The following is a 14074-nucleotide window of genomic DNA, read 5'->3' on the forward strand; positions in this document are numbered from 1 at the left end:
GGGGAAGCTACTTTGTAAGTCAAGCAATCATGTTGAGAAATAACTCTGTGAAAGCTATTGCTCAATCGCAGAGAATTGTAAAGAGACCTTTTGTAGTGGCAGCAGCAGCCAATGCACTTCTCGGCTCATTTGAATTTTACAAGAACATTGATCTCGCTACTAAAATGGACAAAGGGCAGCTTCATTATGAGGATGCTAACGCTCAATTCAATAAGAAACGCACTGACCAACCATTTTTCACGAGAGGTGAGCCAGAATACCCAGGTCATGTTCCATTATATTTGCATGAAAAATTGCTTATGTTTTTAGGATCTTCCCTTGGAGCATACCTTCACCCTGAACGGAATGAGTTTATTGTGGCATTGGGCGAGTCTGCAGCCGTGACTCCCGTGTTACGGTCTATTCAAACAACCATGCTTAATGATCCTGTTGGAAGACAAATACTTCGTGAAAGACCAAGAATGACTTCTACGTCACTTGATTTGGATCATTTACGAGCATTACCTTCTAATTCTATTGGTGGAACCTATGTCAGTTGGTTAGATCGTGAGAATTGTAGTCCTGATACCAGAGTTCCTGTGAGATATATAGACAACGAGGAATTGGCATACATATACCAGAGATATCGGGAGTGCCATGATTTCTATCATGCTATAACTGGTTTGCCAATTACAATTGAAGGTGAGATTGCAGTCAAAGTGTTTGAGTTTATGAATATCGGGATGCCAATGAGTGGGTTAGGTAGTTTGTTTGCACCATTGCGATTAAAAAAGAGTCAAAAAAAGAGATTATACGATGTGTATTACCCTTGGGCATTTAAGTCAGGACTTAATTCCAAGCCATTGATGAATGTGTATTGGGAGAAGATCTTGGAAAAAGATGCCGATGAATTTCGCAGCGAAATGGGGATCGAAAAGCCCCCAGATTTGAGACAAATGAGAAAACAGTACTTTGACAAGTTGAAAAAGTCAAAGGGATTGTAAAGCCTTGTATATAGAAAGTGTATGTCTTATGCCCTCCATTGTTGTCCTGTTTTAGGCAACAACAAAAACCCTTGTCGTGAAATTTCACGTCAGTAGAAAAATAGCAAACCTTCACACGCATCCCCAATTTCGTATTATTGTTGTTACAGCCCCTTCTTCGTGTAGTTGTTTTCTTTTTTTTTTTCAATTCACATTTAGTTCAGTTTTAACCAAAATAACCTCAATTGTAAGTGATACAAGATAATCACCATGTCACAATTGCTTTATAAATACTTTTTAAAAAAGGTATGTACTTCCCCACGTATAATTAGTCTGCAAAAAAAAAAGTAAATACTAATACCACCAGACCAACCTTGACCATATTGTTCAAATGGGCGATGACGCCGAAGACCCATACTTTGAAACAATCCCTGACAATGAATTACACTTTTATCAAAGAAAAGGGGCCAAGAGAAAGAGAAGAATGCCCAATTTCATACCTAAAAACGACTTGAAAGTGTTAAATAAAGTCAAGAGTCGAGCTTATCATTTAGATTTACAATTGAGCTTGTGCGGGTTGAGATTAGGTTGGGCCGGGATAATCGGATTGATTCCCTGGATAGGTGATGTTATTTCTCTTTTGTTTGCATTACAATTGGTTAAGAAAGCAGGAGAAATCGAAGGTGGGTTACCTAAAATCCTACAAGCAGAAATGATGGCTAATGTCATGATGGATTTTGGAATTGGATTAATTCCATTTGTGGGTGATTTTATTAATATTTTATATAAATGTAACTCAAGAAATTTTATATTGCTTGAAAAACATTTGGTGAAGAAGTACTCCCATGGACAAACGGTCCATGTCACGTCGCAGCCAGCTACAACTTCCAATGAAAAACTGAAGAAGCCCAAAGAACCAGAACCAAATACCAAGACAGCTGCTGCTGCAACTGCAACTGCAACTGCAGATGCACACCAAGAAACTGGTACATATGACCCCCACCATGGTCCGACCTTACCGTCTAGAGCTCATACTGCTGAGCATAACGTTCATCATGCAGTACCACCTATTAACGATCCAGTGCCTCCGCACACGATCGATGCTGATAAGGCAGCATATGTTGCTGAGAAGGTTTAACCAATAGCTTGAAATTCTTGTTCTAGCTTTCCCAATCTTTGTTTAAATTCCGAGATAAACAATTCCAATTGATCCAATTTAAGAAATTCTAATTCAAGTTGATTACATGTGGTTAACATCTGATCAATCTGTTCAAATTGACTGGATAGTTGTAGTTGTTTATCAAAGTATTCCTCGTTGATCAAACCTTGTTTGGTTTGTATCGATCTATATGTAATCTCTGTTAAATTTGATATATAATCGTTTATTTTATACATCAAATAATCATAGCTTAATGCGAGCTTGCGTAATTCTAATGGATCGGGATCATCTGACTCGATGTTGTTGTCACTTATAGCAGTGCTGTCTACTGGCAGGACAATGCTTTCTAGTGAAGCTTGTTCCAATGAATCTCCATTTGTATCCTGCGACTCTCCATTTGTCCCTTCCAACAATCTTAACTCCTCATCATTCATAATTGTTTTTCTTTGTACTTATAACAGCCACTAGTTAATCTTTTTTTGGCAAACCACAATTTGGTGCCTCCGTGGAAATTTCACATTTGTTCGGCCGCTGGCTCGCCCGTGTGTGTTTCTTGCCTTTCCCCTAAATTTTGACTCTTTTCACCACACTCCACATCAACACAATTGAACCCCACATCGATTGATAATTCACCATGTCTTCCTCATACTCCGTGGATAAGATCAATCCTAAGTTATTAAGAAGGATCTATCGTGCATGCAGACCCACCAACGATGAACCTAATCTTGCGTTAAACCTTGAAATCTGTGATTACGTCAATGCCAAAAAAGGATCAGCTCCTCGTGAAGCCGCCATCACCATCGTTAAATTGATTTCTCAAAGAGATCCACAGACTTCAGAATTGGCATTGGCCTTGTTGGATAACTTGGTCAAGAATTGTGGATATCCTTTCCAATTACAAATCTCCCGTAAAGAATTCCTTAACGAGTTAGTAAAAAGATTCCCTGAAAGACCTCCGTTGAGATATACTCGTGTTCACCGGTTGATCTTGGCCCAGATTGAGGAATGGTACCAGACCATTTGTCGTACTTCGAAATACAAAGATGATTTTGGATACATCAAGGATATGCACAGATTGTTGGCCAATAAGGGATATGTATTCCCTGAAGTTAAAGTTGAAGATGTTGCTGTGTTGAACCCTTCTGATAATTTGAAATCCTTGGAAGAAATTCAACAAGAAGAGGAAATTGTTCATTCAGCTAAGTTACAAGAATTGATTAGAAGAGGTAGACCCCATGATTTACAAGAAGCTAATAAATTGATGAAGATAATGGCTGGTTTTAAAGATGATAATGTTAAAGAAAACAAGAAGCAATTACACGACGATATTGCCAGATTGACTAGAAAAGTTGAAATTCTTGGTGAAATGTTGACTTCAATTGAAAACTCCGGAGGTAAGATTGATCCTGATTCCAATGAAGCCATTATGGAATTATACAGTTCTATTAAATCTTCTCAACCAAATATCAACAAGATTATTGAAGAAGAAAGAGATACTGAAAGTGAAGAGCAAGTTAATGAGTTATTGCAATTGAATGACAGAGTCAATAATGTGGTCAATAAGTTCCAATTGTTGAGAACTGGTAACGTTAGTGAAGCAAGTCAAATCAAAATTGGATCTACTAATGCTGTTCCAGAAATTAACTTGATTGATTTCGATGACGATCCTGAAGATACTACTGTCAACAATGATCAAGGTTATAGTGACTTATTAAGTGATTTATCCAACTTGGCATTCACTGACAACAAAACCAGTTCTTCTAATGTTAACCCACTCAATTTGTATGGAGCCGGTGGTTCAATTGCCTTGGGCAACTTTTCTGAAGTTCCAAGTACAAGTGCAACTCCATTACAACAACCGGTTGCCACTAAAGGACCAGCTCCTTCCAATACTGTTGACTTGTTAGGAGAATTCAATACTCCATCGCCTCAATTACAATCGAACACCTCATTAGATCCATTTGGATTAAATTTCCCTCAAACTACTCCAAGCCAAGTTCAAACCCAAGTAGGAGGAGGCGCTGCTGCTGCTGCTGCTGCTGCTGCTGGGCAAGTTGGATATTCCAACATGATTTTAATTAACCAATCTACTAACTTGAAGATTGAAGTTGGTGTTTTATCTCAAGGTAATCCGTTCAAGGGAAGAGTCTTGTTTAGTAATTTACAAAGTCCAACTATTTCTCAATTGAAGTTCTTGATTGCTGTTCCTAAGGGTTGTATATTAGATTTAAAGCCACAATCCGGTGATAGTATATTTGGATTCAACCACCATGGTACTACTCAAGACTTTGGGATTGAAAACCCTCAACTGAAGCAATTAAAGATCAAATGGAAAGTAGAATATCTTGTTAATGGCGAACATAAAGAAGATACCGGAGTTGCCGTGTTAGAATAATTTGTTTATAAATATTACAATTGAATCTAGTCAAACTTGTAGTCTACACTTGCGCTTACAAATAATAACACAATATATTCCAAAAACACTATCCAACCAAAATAAAATAAAAATAAAAATAAAAAATAGATAACGATTATGGCTTGACTAAAGAATCATCAATCACAAATACAAACCCGTTCTCAACTTGTTTAACTAAAACAACATCGATCCATTCACGATCAACTTTAACTTTAAACTTATCAGTAATCAGATCTTGTTTAATCTTGATTAATTTACCATTATTTAAAGGAGCAATAACAACTTGTTGAAGTTTAACATCATCATCACTACCAATAATCAACTTTGATTCGAAATTAGTTATGATATGTCCATTCAAGAATCCGTTCAAGTTTTCTTGTAAAAGTTTTTCTTGTTCAAATTGATCCTTGACATTTCCCAAAGAGTGTGGGAATTCCCATGGTTTTAATCCGGAAAGTTTCAGTTCAATAGCCGAATCCATGGGTGCGATAATAACCATGGTTTCATTAACGAATTCGGTCTTGTCATTGAGAACTTGGTTGTCTCTTATATAGCCAGCAAATATGGAAATCAGTCTGATTTGTGGGAGTATCGATTGAAGAAGGTTGTTGTAACAATCTACTGAATCGATAGTAAAGAGTAGGTTGTTGGCCAACACTTTCTGCTCGTCTCGTTTGGAAGGTCTTTGTGACCCTTGCTGAAGTTTAGTAAGGTCAAATACATTTTTTGCATCTCTCTTGTCGATTTTAAAGTCGTTCAAATTAACTACGTTCTTTCTTTTAGTTATTGGCTCTTTAAACTTGTTTATATCAATCACATTCTTGGGTTCTCTCTTTCCATTAAGGATTTTAAAGTCGTCTAAATTGACAACATTCTTTCTCTTTTCAAGTTGACTCTTGTCTTCTTCCACCTCGGCTTTAAATGAGTTTAAATCGACTAAGTTCTTGGCTACTACCGAAGATATTAAAGTTAACGAGGTAATGTATGTTAATTTCATGTTTGTGTGTGTGTTTGCTTACGCAAAAAGAACAGTGAATTAATTTTGCTGCTCCCTTAAAATGAGTTTCAGCTTTCTTTTTTTTCCCTTCTGGTCACTGAATTTTCTGGTTGTAAAAAAAATATCCGAGCTATGGGTTGACTCAGTTGCAAAGGTTACTCTTGTTAACCCTTTGAATGTTCTTTCAATAGTTGGAACATGAAACTTTTCTTGGTAGGGCTTGATATACTTTCTTCTCCTACTAATCTCTTGTTCAATTATTTTTTTTATAGAACTTTGAGAGATTGTTCCATATAGTTAGCAGTTATATATTTAGAGAGACTCACTGATGGTATCAATTATGAAAATGGAGAGAGCTTCGGAAGATAAACATTCAACCTTATCAAGTATTATTACACCTGTATTACATTTTGTTTTTATACACTGTATACTACATACCCTAATTAAACGTACTACCACTACTTCTTGCTAAAGTATACTTCAATCTTTCTTTCTTTTCTTTCAACATGATCAATTTCCGAAGTTTCAACCTGTCAACTGTCTTCAGTTTTTCAAATTGTTTAATTAAATCATCAACATCATCATAGTGATCAATCACTTTACTTTGTTGCACTCGCAAATTCTCCAAGCTTGATTTCCTTCTGGTTAATTCTTGCATGAGATGGTTGATAGTGTGGGTGTTTTTTCTCAATTGTTGATGTATGTTGTTTCTGAAATGTAATTTGGCATCATTTAGGTCCAGTTGGGTGGTCAATCCAAACACTTGTCGTGTAGCGATTTTATTTCGATAGCTGACTTTATTGATGGTTGTTTGGAGTAAGCCATCGCATTTCTGTAACAAGACTACACTGTCTCGTAGTGAATCAATCGAATTCGAAAGTATATCAAATGGCATTTTCTGTAGGGTAGAGAATAGTGTTTGTTTATGTTTCTGTTTCTGTTTCTGTTTCGGTTTTAATTTTTAATGTTTTTTTTTGTGATTCAAATCTCCAGATTGGCAAGTATTGCCTACTCTGACATGATCTGACACTATGTTATTGTATAGACACAGTACTACAATTAAACGCTGTTGCTAATCAGGTGATACTGCATCATTCTAAATAACTAAATCTACACTGTGCACACGCTATTAATACGGGCTCACCTGAAACATTCTACGCGCCAGGGTTGTGATAATTCTCACCCAATTTTAATTTTTCCTGCCTCTGCAAACGTCCCTCTTTGCTGTCTTGTCTCCCTGTAAATTTTTCCCTTGTATAGCTTTGCTCTGTCCAACCCTAATCAATCAATCAATCTATAAGGGACAGACCCAACTGGCACAGCCTGCTATAGCGGTTAATACATAATATACCGTGATACACCAAATCTCCAATCACACCTTTTTCACCAGCTAATGGTAGCACATATTTATATATTTTTGTTTCAATTCAATTAATTTTTAGATTCTCAGACGACCAGTACTTTTTTACGACTACACCCAACATTTTGGTAATATTTAATCATGACAGACATACCTATATCACTCGAACTATCCCACGAACCGTTTCCCAACATCGATATGAAGAAGAATGGGGCGCTATATATCAAAAACTCCCAAATGAGATCCAACATATCCAACACCGTCAAATCCAATGGAATTAAGCCGGACAAAGCTTCCGTCAAGGGCAGAAAACGATCAAATTCACAATCTCAAGTCATATCCCTACCCACCAAACCGACAAAGTATACAACTACTGAACCAACTCCTTTGCCTACTAAGCGGAATCAAATTCAATATTATGTTACTCTACTTCCATTAAATGATACATTTATCAAGAAACATTTGCCAGTAGCCATATACCCTGAAACAACAAAATTAGGTCGCCCAACAGGCACAAAACATAAACCCGATATCACAAATGGATATTTTGATTCTAGAGTGCTTTCGCGAAATCATGCTCAAATATATATTGATTCGAAATCAGGCAAGTTGATGTTGCAAGATTTAGGTAGTTCAAATGGTACTTACCTTAATGACATCAGATTAGGTAACGACCCGGTGGAAATAAAAGTAGGTGATATCGTGTGTCTTGGATTTAACGTACAAGCAGAAAGCACACATAAACAAATCAGTTTAAAAATTGACAAAATTAATGTTATTTCAAGTGGGAGCCTAAGCGATGATGGATTCGATAGTCTTGTGAATCATGGATTACGATATGATGAATTAGATTCAGCAGATTTCAAACATTTATCATTCATTGAAGATATCTATCGACAAGTGACTAAAGAGGAACAACCTAAAAAGAAGAAATCAAGTAAACGGGATTTAACGTTTGATTCGGCATTATTTGGAGATATTAATGCTAATATTGAGGATAATTTGCTTGGACTTTATTCAACTACTAATTCAGGGATTTACAATAATTCACAAATCACAAATACAACAGCATTGGAAAATATCATCAGTATATTGGTGCTTAATTTATCCCGAGTCAAACAACAAAATTCTTCATTGAATACCATCGAAAACTTTTTGAATAACTATCATTCTCGTTTGGATACATTGAACCGAAACTTTTTAAATGAGAAGTTCAAACTGCATTTGTCAAGAATAGAAGATGATTTAACCAAGGAGAGAACAAATAATGATATTCTTCGGAATAAGTTGACTACTGTGGAACGCGAATCCGGGGAAAAGTTATCTTCCCTTGCAGATCAATTAAAATCACTTGAACAAGAAAAGCATAACTTGAATGAATCTTACAAGTCCCAGCTCCAGGAATACGAAATGATGAAACAAGATTCAATGTCCAGAATAGAACATCTCGAACAAGAACGAGACTTGCTAAAACAAACGCTTGAAAGTGAAGAGAAACCTGAAGAAACAGAAGAAATTACCACTGATGATGTAAATACCGCCATTAATGGCTTCATAATGGATCTTTCAAGAACACCCTCTGTGAGGGAAACCAATCGGAAGAAACATGAAGTGGACAATTCCGACAAGGTGTCAATTGAATTGACACCACCAGTATCTGATGATGAAAAAGAGGAAGAAAGTATTCAGGCTCAAGATGTCCAAAATTCTAATTCTACCCTTGATTTAGTATCAGCTGAGATTAGTAATACTTATTCTAACGATGTGGAGCCATTTCCTAAAGTCCATGATCAAACCCATGAAGAAGTGGTGGCCGTGAAGAAGAAGTTTAAGCTTGAGAATGAAGAATTTAAACAAGTTAGGGCTATTGCTATTGCCATATCAGGTGTGCTTATTGGCTATTTTATTAGAAGATTAACTGGATAGCGTATATAACTATATATTTAACAGGGACTAACGATTTGCTAGAACACTATACTGCGATATCGGGTTTCTCTATTCTTAACTTTTTCTGTTATACACGCGATAAGAAATATCAGAAAAAAAAAATCACAAGGGTTGCCAAAATCAACTACACAAGTACCAGCAAGTAAGAACACGGGTAAAGATAATTGGAGTCATGGAAGATATAGGAGATACTATAAATACAGTGCTACACGATAATAAATATAATTATTTGATTTACCTACTTGAATTGTCGGCTCATACTGAAGTTCCAGAGAGTACGGCTTCATGGATAAATACACTTGAATTATTTACATTTGGTACAGTGTCAGACTATATCAAGTTTCAACCCCAATTCATCCAGCTTGACGAATGTTTGCTTAGAAAGCTTGTCAAATTGAGCGTGTTATCCTTGGCTAATGATCACGAAGAAGAAACAGTCTCAATTGAGGAAATCTTGTCAGAGAATGGGATTGGCCAGGGATTGAAGTTGTTGAGTACTGATGAAGTTGAAGAATCCTTGCATGAGTTAATCATTGATATGGGTTTTGAAGGGATTGTTGATGCTAAGATTAATGACCAAGAGGGATTAGTCAAGCTTGGAGCAGTCAAGTTGCTACGTGATGCATACAATCCAACTAGTTATTCATTGAGAGTATTGTCTGAACAAGACATCAGTAATAGACTGTTGCGGGTTGCGTATGACAATATAAAGTCTTGGTATATAGAGAAGTTGATACCTACAAGTCAAGAACTTGAACTGAAAGTAACGAAACTTCAAGTCCCCGATACAAAGTCAAAGAAAAGGAAATCATCCGATAACAGTGGTTAAAAATAAATAAATAAATAGTATATCATAAAACTAATCAAACCATACTAGGCCTTCCATAATTTACTAACAACATTTGAGATACCACCTTCCTTCTTTTCAATTTCGTAAATACCGTAACCAGCAAAAGCAGTACCACCCATTAACAACCACATGCAGTAAGTGTGATAAGCACCGTAGACTCTCTTTGGGATATAATCTATAATACAAGATTGGAACCCAGCAAAGCAATGGAACAACAAGAGTGAGCTCATGGCAGAATCTAATAATGTTGTGGTACCAGTGGTTAATGGAGCCAAGACTAAGGGAACCATACCAACGGCAACAATTCTTTCGGCGGTCCAATGTAAAGAACCTTCGGACTTGGATGGTGGTGGTGGAACATAAGCATCATTGACAGTACCAACAATGTATCCTGGTGGTTGAGGAATGGTCTTGATTCCTCTGATTAATGCTGGTTTAATGAGAAGTCTGGCGGATTGATTTAATCCAATGCGTGAGTAGACGGACAACATGGTGAGTTATATTCTGTAAGTACGAAAAGAAAGAGTATAATCAACGAATTTCACTCCTTAGTTTTTTTTTTCTATGTGGTTTTGGATTTCCGGGTGGTCACTGGGTATTTTTGTCTGTGTGCCCCGGAGTGTCTGCTTTTTCCGCACTGGATTATTTTCAATGCAGACATGATTGGTTGGATTTTTTTTTGGTGGTGCATCGACTGCGAAATTTACAAACTAGCGACTGCTACATAGTGTTTCACTTCTACATAGTGCTTCACTTCTACAACTACCAGTAAAACTCGGAAACTCATTACTTTTATATACAGGTATACTATTCCACATCTTCATCTTCGTATTCTTCAATATCTAATACTCTTTCCCCAAATCCAAATCTTTCTCGCAAGGGTTTGGCAAGAATTTCAATCGGCCCGTCTTTATACATAATCTTACTCCACTTCTTGATTAAATCATCATACCATTTTGTACTAACTTCAAAATCAAACACTTTCAATTCCAGTCTCAATTTTTCACATCTATTTTTGGAAGCAGTATCCTTAATATCATCATACATAGCCACCAAGTTATTCAATACATTGATTAATAAAGGCGATGCCTTAGCTGACGATTGGCGATCATAGTAAATTTCCTCAACGACTTCTTCCGACCATCCAATGGCATTTTTCTTAAATCCCTTGGCCCACATCACTTCGCTTATATGTGCACGAAGTTCACAGATGGAAATGATTAAATTTTCACGATCGCAATTAAACCAAGGAAAGTTAACTTGTGTTTTGGTTTGCGTTTCAAGGCCTTCTCTAATTATATTTAAGCAACGCAAGTTAGCCAAGTAGATTTTGAGTGAATTGCTAAGGAGTTCTTCTTTTTGTTTTTTGTTCTTGGTGGATTTGGAAGCACTGGCGTATTGGAACGCCAAGTCGTTGAGACAGTTGAGGATTTCATCGGAGATGTTACTGTTTTCGGCAAGTACGTAATCTTGATCGACGATTATGGAAGGATAGAATTTTCTCAACATGTTAATTGCTCTTTTCAAGTAGTATTGTTTCTGTTCAGGGTCGGGGGATACTTTAGCAAGTAATCTACTTCCGGCTGCCAATTTTTCAGTGTCTCCTAGTTTATAAAACAATACGTCGTCATTGATAATCTTGGACAACACATCCATAGAAACTTCCAACTGTCCCTTCGCTAATAATGCTTTTGCGTATCTCAATACAATGTCGATATAGAAATTTGAAAACTTGTTTGATTTCTTGTGCACTAAAGTGTCAGAATCAATAATTGGTACTTCAAACGGACCCAAGCTATTTTCATCCACGCTTGGATCGACTTCTTTTGCTAATTCAATCAACAATCTCCGATAGTGTTTCACGGCATATCGAGGAGATTTCAAGGCATCGTCCTTGTTAATAGCCTTGACTGCTGTGACCTGGTTTTGAAAACTTAATTCAAATGGGATAGGCTGGCGAGTGTCGGCGTCGTGATACATGAAATAAAACAGACCAAGACTGACTATACCAACACCAACATATACCCCAGCAAGAACACTCATGATGTATCGGTAGTTCTTGGCTACTCGAACACCTTCAGCTGATAATCTGATTGATCGAGATTGGATAAGTCCTGTATTGTGGAAGATTGGAGCTATCCGCATTCTCCGCTTAGCCAAGTGAGAGTACCTGATTTTGAACATTGTCGGTGTCTTGGTTGTGTATTTGGTAATTGGATTCGCTTTAGAAAAATTGTTGCCTTTAAATTTCGATGCACCGAATTTCGGTCCAAGGGTTTTCTGGGCTAGAATTTTTAGTCAGTTTGTCAGCAGCAACCAGTTGTACGATTGTTGCACACAGTTTGGGACATACCGTGAGATGACGGTTCAAGGTGTGTCTTATTCCCCTACACAGCCTGTATCTCCTCAGAGGAGTATAGGAGAGTCTACAGGGTCTACAGCAGCAGAAACCATACCTTCAAGTCATGCACTGAAAGCTACACCAACATCGAATGATCCACCCAAGCTTTCACTTCTACATAAATTCATTACCAATTGGCTAATCATGGATCCTGCTCTACTAGACAAGTATAAACATACATATGAGGAGAATGTTGTCAACTCGTCTACAAGACAGAGTCGACGAAGGAGACATATACGGAACTACCAAATTCAGAAACATAAAGATATGAAATACATATACTTTTTTGGCGGAAGGTTTCGTACAATTAAAGCAATGCCGATTACAATATTGACTGGTGCGGCCATAGTTATACCCAGTGTGCTATTTTGGATCTTTGAAGCGAGTTGGATATGGCATAATATCCATCCGGCCGCAGTTATAATGTTGAGTTATATCTGTTGGTTATGTTTTATGTTCTACTTTAAATCGTCAACTTCGGATCCAGGAGTCGTCCCGAGAAATATCCACATTCCTAAATCGCTAACCAGCAACACTGTCAAGTTGCCTCCCGAGGAGTACTTCAATACTATAAGTCTACCAGGACATAACCATTGCAAAGTTCAAGTCAAATATTGTCCCACTTGCCATATCTGGCGGCCTCCGAGAACTAGTCATTGCAGTGTATGTCAAGCTTGCATTATAAGTCATGATCACCATTGTGTATATCTAAACAACTGTATTGGCGAGAGAAATTACCGGTACTTCTTGTGGTTTTTGTTAACGGCTGTGTTATCCTGTTTGTATATGCTAATTATTACCATTGTCCATTTGTGTTATTATAGAATAGTTTCGAGTGACATCACGACATTTGGTCACTCTGTCAAGAAATACCCCGTGGCATTGTTACTATTCATTTATTCAGTTCTTGCTCTAATATACCCTTTTCTACTACTACTATTCCACATATTCCTAACAGCCCAGAATTTAACCACAAGAGAATACCTCAACTATGTCTACAAAAGAAGAAACAACACCTATGTCAACGTATTTGATACCCACAATATCTTTAAAAACCTATATATCAATTGGTTGGGTAAATCAAGCGGGGTAGCCTTGGTTCGACCTCGAGATAAATATGAACCGGGTGATCTACGCTTTGAACAAGTACTTCCTTTAGAATTGTTTACCAAAGAGTCATAACTTCGTATAGAAATAGAAAAGTCGTAAGGTTTAAATCGTAAATGTTTCCGAAATCTGTCACGTCACGTGACCGTCCATATTATTGTTTCTTTTCTTTGGTGTTAACCATCAAAGATTAAAAGCCATAGCCTGATTACGTCACTTGTCCTCCTGGCAACTACATTAATCTACATAACAACATCCATCTATCAATCTATCACATGGTCACCAACACATGATAATATCTTGATAATAGCCGTGCATCTGTCTTTACTACTGTAGCAATAAAATTCACCATGCAGCGACGATCTTCATCCTATATGGATGACCTTCTACGTCAACAGCTGATTCTAGATTCCCCAACATCAGAATTGTCTATTCACAGTGAAGACATGGTACTACCATTAGACGATGATAATTCCTTACAAACCGACACCATGACCCGGGTGATTTCGTTAGGGAGGGCCCAGACCATATACACCAATGATCGATATTTACAACAACGACGAAGAATCTTGAGTTGGCCCCAAAAGATCTTCCGATGGCTTTACTCTTTCTCGTTGGTTATCTTTATTGTGTTGCTACTTGCATTTATCAGTGTTACCCCGTTGGATGTTATTGCTCAGACTTTTGACACTAACAATTCCATTGCGGTGAAAACTTTTATTGTCATTGTGGTGTGTGTGGTGTTTATTGTTTTATCTTTGGTTTTCTACTTCTCAAGAGTGTTTCAATATAGAGTTTCCATGAATGATATCCCTAATAGGTCGTTGTATATTCCATTTGAAGGAGATTACCCTAATGATGTGTTCAAGCAAATT

At 37.1% G+C, this 14074-nt stretch overlaps 12 protein-coding genes across 12 annotated transcripts; 7 read left to right on the plus strand and 5 right to left on the minus strand. All coding sequences in view use genetic code 12, as the record gives it.

Annotated features, from left to right (window-relative positions):
- COQ4 (ubiquinone biosynthesis protein) lies at window positions 1–1156 on the plus strand (the record flags this gene model as incomplete). Its single annotated transcript, XM_007372313.1, has 1 exon — window positions 1–1156. A coding segment is annotated over one exon (791 nt), but the record flags the coding sequence as incomplete, so codon positions are not given.
- A 17-nt stretch (window positions 1157–1173) lies between these two features.
- Window positions 1174–2592, plus strand: SPAPADRAFT_145671 (uncharacterized protein; the record flags this gene model as incomplete). The annotated part of the gene is made up of 2 exons (XM_007372314.1): window positions 1174–1268; window positions 1330–2592. 2 exons carry the CDS (start codon window positions 1233–1235, stop codon window positions 2098–2100), a joined length of 807 nt encoding a protein of 268 aa, XP_007372376.1.
- SPAPADRAFT_145674 (uncharacterized protein) lies at window positions 1185–2592 on the minus strand (the record flags this gene model as incomplete). The annotated part of the gene is made up of 2 exons (XM_007372315.1): window positions 1185–1265; window positions 1328–2592. The coding sequence occupies one exon, from the start codon at window positions 2553–2555 to the stop codon at window positions 2097–2099; it is 459 nt and encodes a 152-aa protein (XP_007372377.1).
- A 124-nt stretch (window positions 2593–2716) lies between these two features.
- Window positions 2717–4595, plus strand: GGA2 (phosphatidylinositol 4-phosphate-binding protein; the record flags this gene model as incomplete). Its single annotated transcript, XM_007372316.1, has 1 exon — window positions 2717–4595. One exon carries the CDS (start codon window positions 2756–2758, stop codon window positions 4514–4516), a length of 1761 nt encoding a protein of 586 aa, XP_007372378.1.
- Window positions 4596–4652: 57 nt separating this feature from the next.
- SPAPADRAFT_48028 (uncharacterized protein) lies at window positions 4653–5534 on the minus strand (the record flags this gene model as incomplete). The annotated part of the gene is made up of 1 exon (XM_007372317.1): window positions 4653–5534. The coding sequence occupies one exon, from the start codon at window positions 5532–5534 to the stop codon at window positions 4653–4655; it is 882 nt and encodes a 293-aa protein (XP_007372379.1).
- Window positions 5535–5652: 118 nt separating this feature from the next.
- Window positions 5653–6448, minus strand: SPC19 (Spc19p; the record flags this gene model as incomplete). Its single annotated transcript, XM_007372318.1, has 1 exon — window positions 5653–6448. One exon carries the CDS (start codon window positions 6427–6429, stop codon window positions 5974–5976), a length of 456 nt encoding a protein of 151 aa, XP_007372380.1.
- Window positions 6449–7131: 683 nt separating this feature from the next.
- On the plus strand, window positions 7132–8274 carry SPAPADRAFT_130988 (uncharacterized protein; the record flags this gene model as incomplete). The annotated part of the gene is made up of 1 exon (XM_007372319.1): window positions 7132–8274. A coding segment is annotated over one exon (1143 nt), but the record flags the coding sequence as incomplete, so codon positions are not given.
- Window positions 7599–8860, plus strand: SPAPADRAFT_58093 (uncharacterized protein; the record flags this gene model as incomplete). The annotated part of the gene is made up of 1 exon (XM_007372320.1): window positions 7599–8860. One exon carries the CDS (start codon window positions 8305–8307, stop codon window positions 8818–8820), a length of 516 nt encoding a protein of 171 aa, XP_007372382.1.
- Window positions 8861–8967: 107 nt separating this feature from the next.
- On the minus strand, window positions 8968–10205 carry SPAPADRAFT_58095 (succinate dehydrogenase membrane anchor subunit; the record flags this gene model as incomplete). Its single annotated transcript, XM_007372321.1, has 1 exon — window positions 8968–10205. The coding sequence occupies one exon, from the start codon at window positions 10180–10182 to the stop codon at window positions 9715–9717; it is 468 nt and encodes a 155-aa protein (XP_007372383.1).
- A 293-nt stretch (window positions 10206–10498) lies between these two features.
- On the minus strand, window positions 10499–11875 carry SPAPADRAFT_48031 (uncharacterized protein; the record flags this gene model as incomplete). The annotated part of the gene is made up of 1 exon (XM_007372322.1): window positions 10499–11875. The coding sequence occupies one exon, from the start codon at window positions 11873–11875 to the stop codon at window positions 10499–10501; it is 1377 nt and encodes a 458-aa protein (XP_007372384.1).
- Window positions 11876–11978: 103 nt separating this feature from the next.
- On the plus strand, window positions 11979–13305 carry SPAPADRAFT_58097 (palmitoyltransferase; the record flags this gene model as incomplete). Its single annotated transcript, XM_007372323.1, has 1 exon — window positions 11979–13305. One exon carries the CDS (start codon window positions 12051–12053, stop codon window positions 13272–13274), a length of 1224 nt encoding a protein of 407 aa, XP_007372385.1.
- A 104-nt stretch (window positions 13306–13409) lies between these two features.
- Window positions 13410–13979, plus strand: SPAPADRAFT_58098 (uncharacterized protein; the record flags this gene model as incomplete). The annotated part of the gene is made up of 1 exon (XM_007372324.1): window positions 13410–13979. A coding segment is annotated over one exon (338 nt), but the record flags the coding sequence as incomplete, so codon positions are not given.
- Between the last annotated feature and the right edge of the window lie 95 nt (window positions 13980–14074).

Source organism: Spathaspora passalidarum, assembly GCF_000223485.1.
Source record: "Spathaspora passalidarum NRRL Y-27907 unplaced genomic scaffold SPAPAscaffold_1, whole genome shotgun sequence".
NCBI lineage: Eukaryota > Fungi > Ascomycota > Pichiomycetes > Serinales > Debaryomycetaceae > Spathaspora > Spathaspora passalidarum.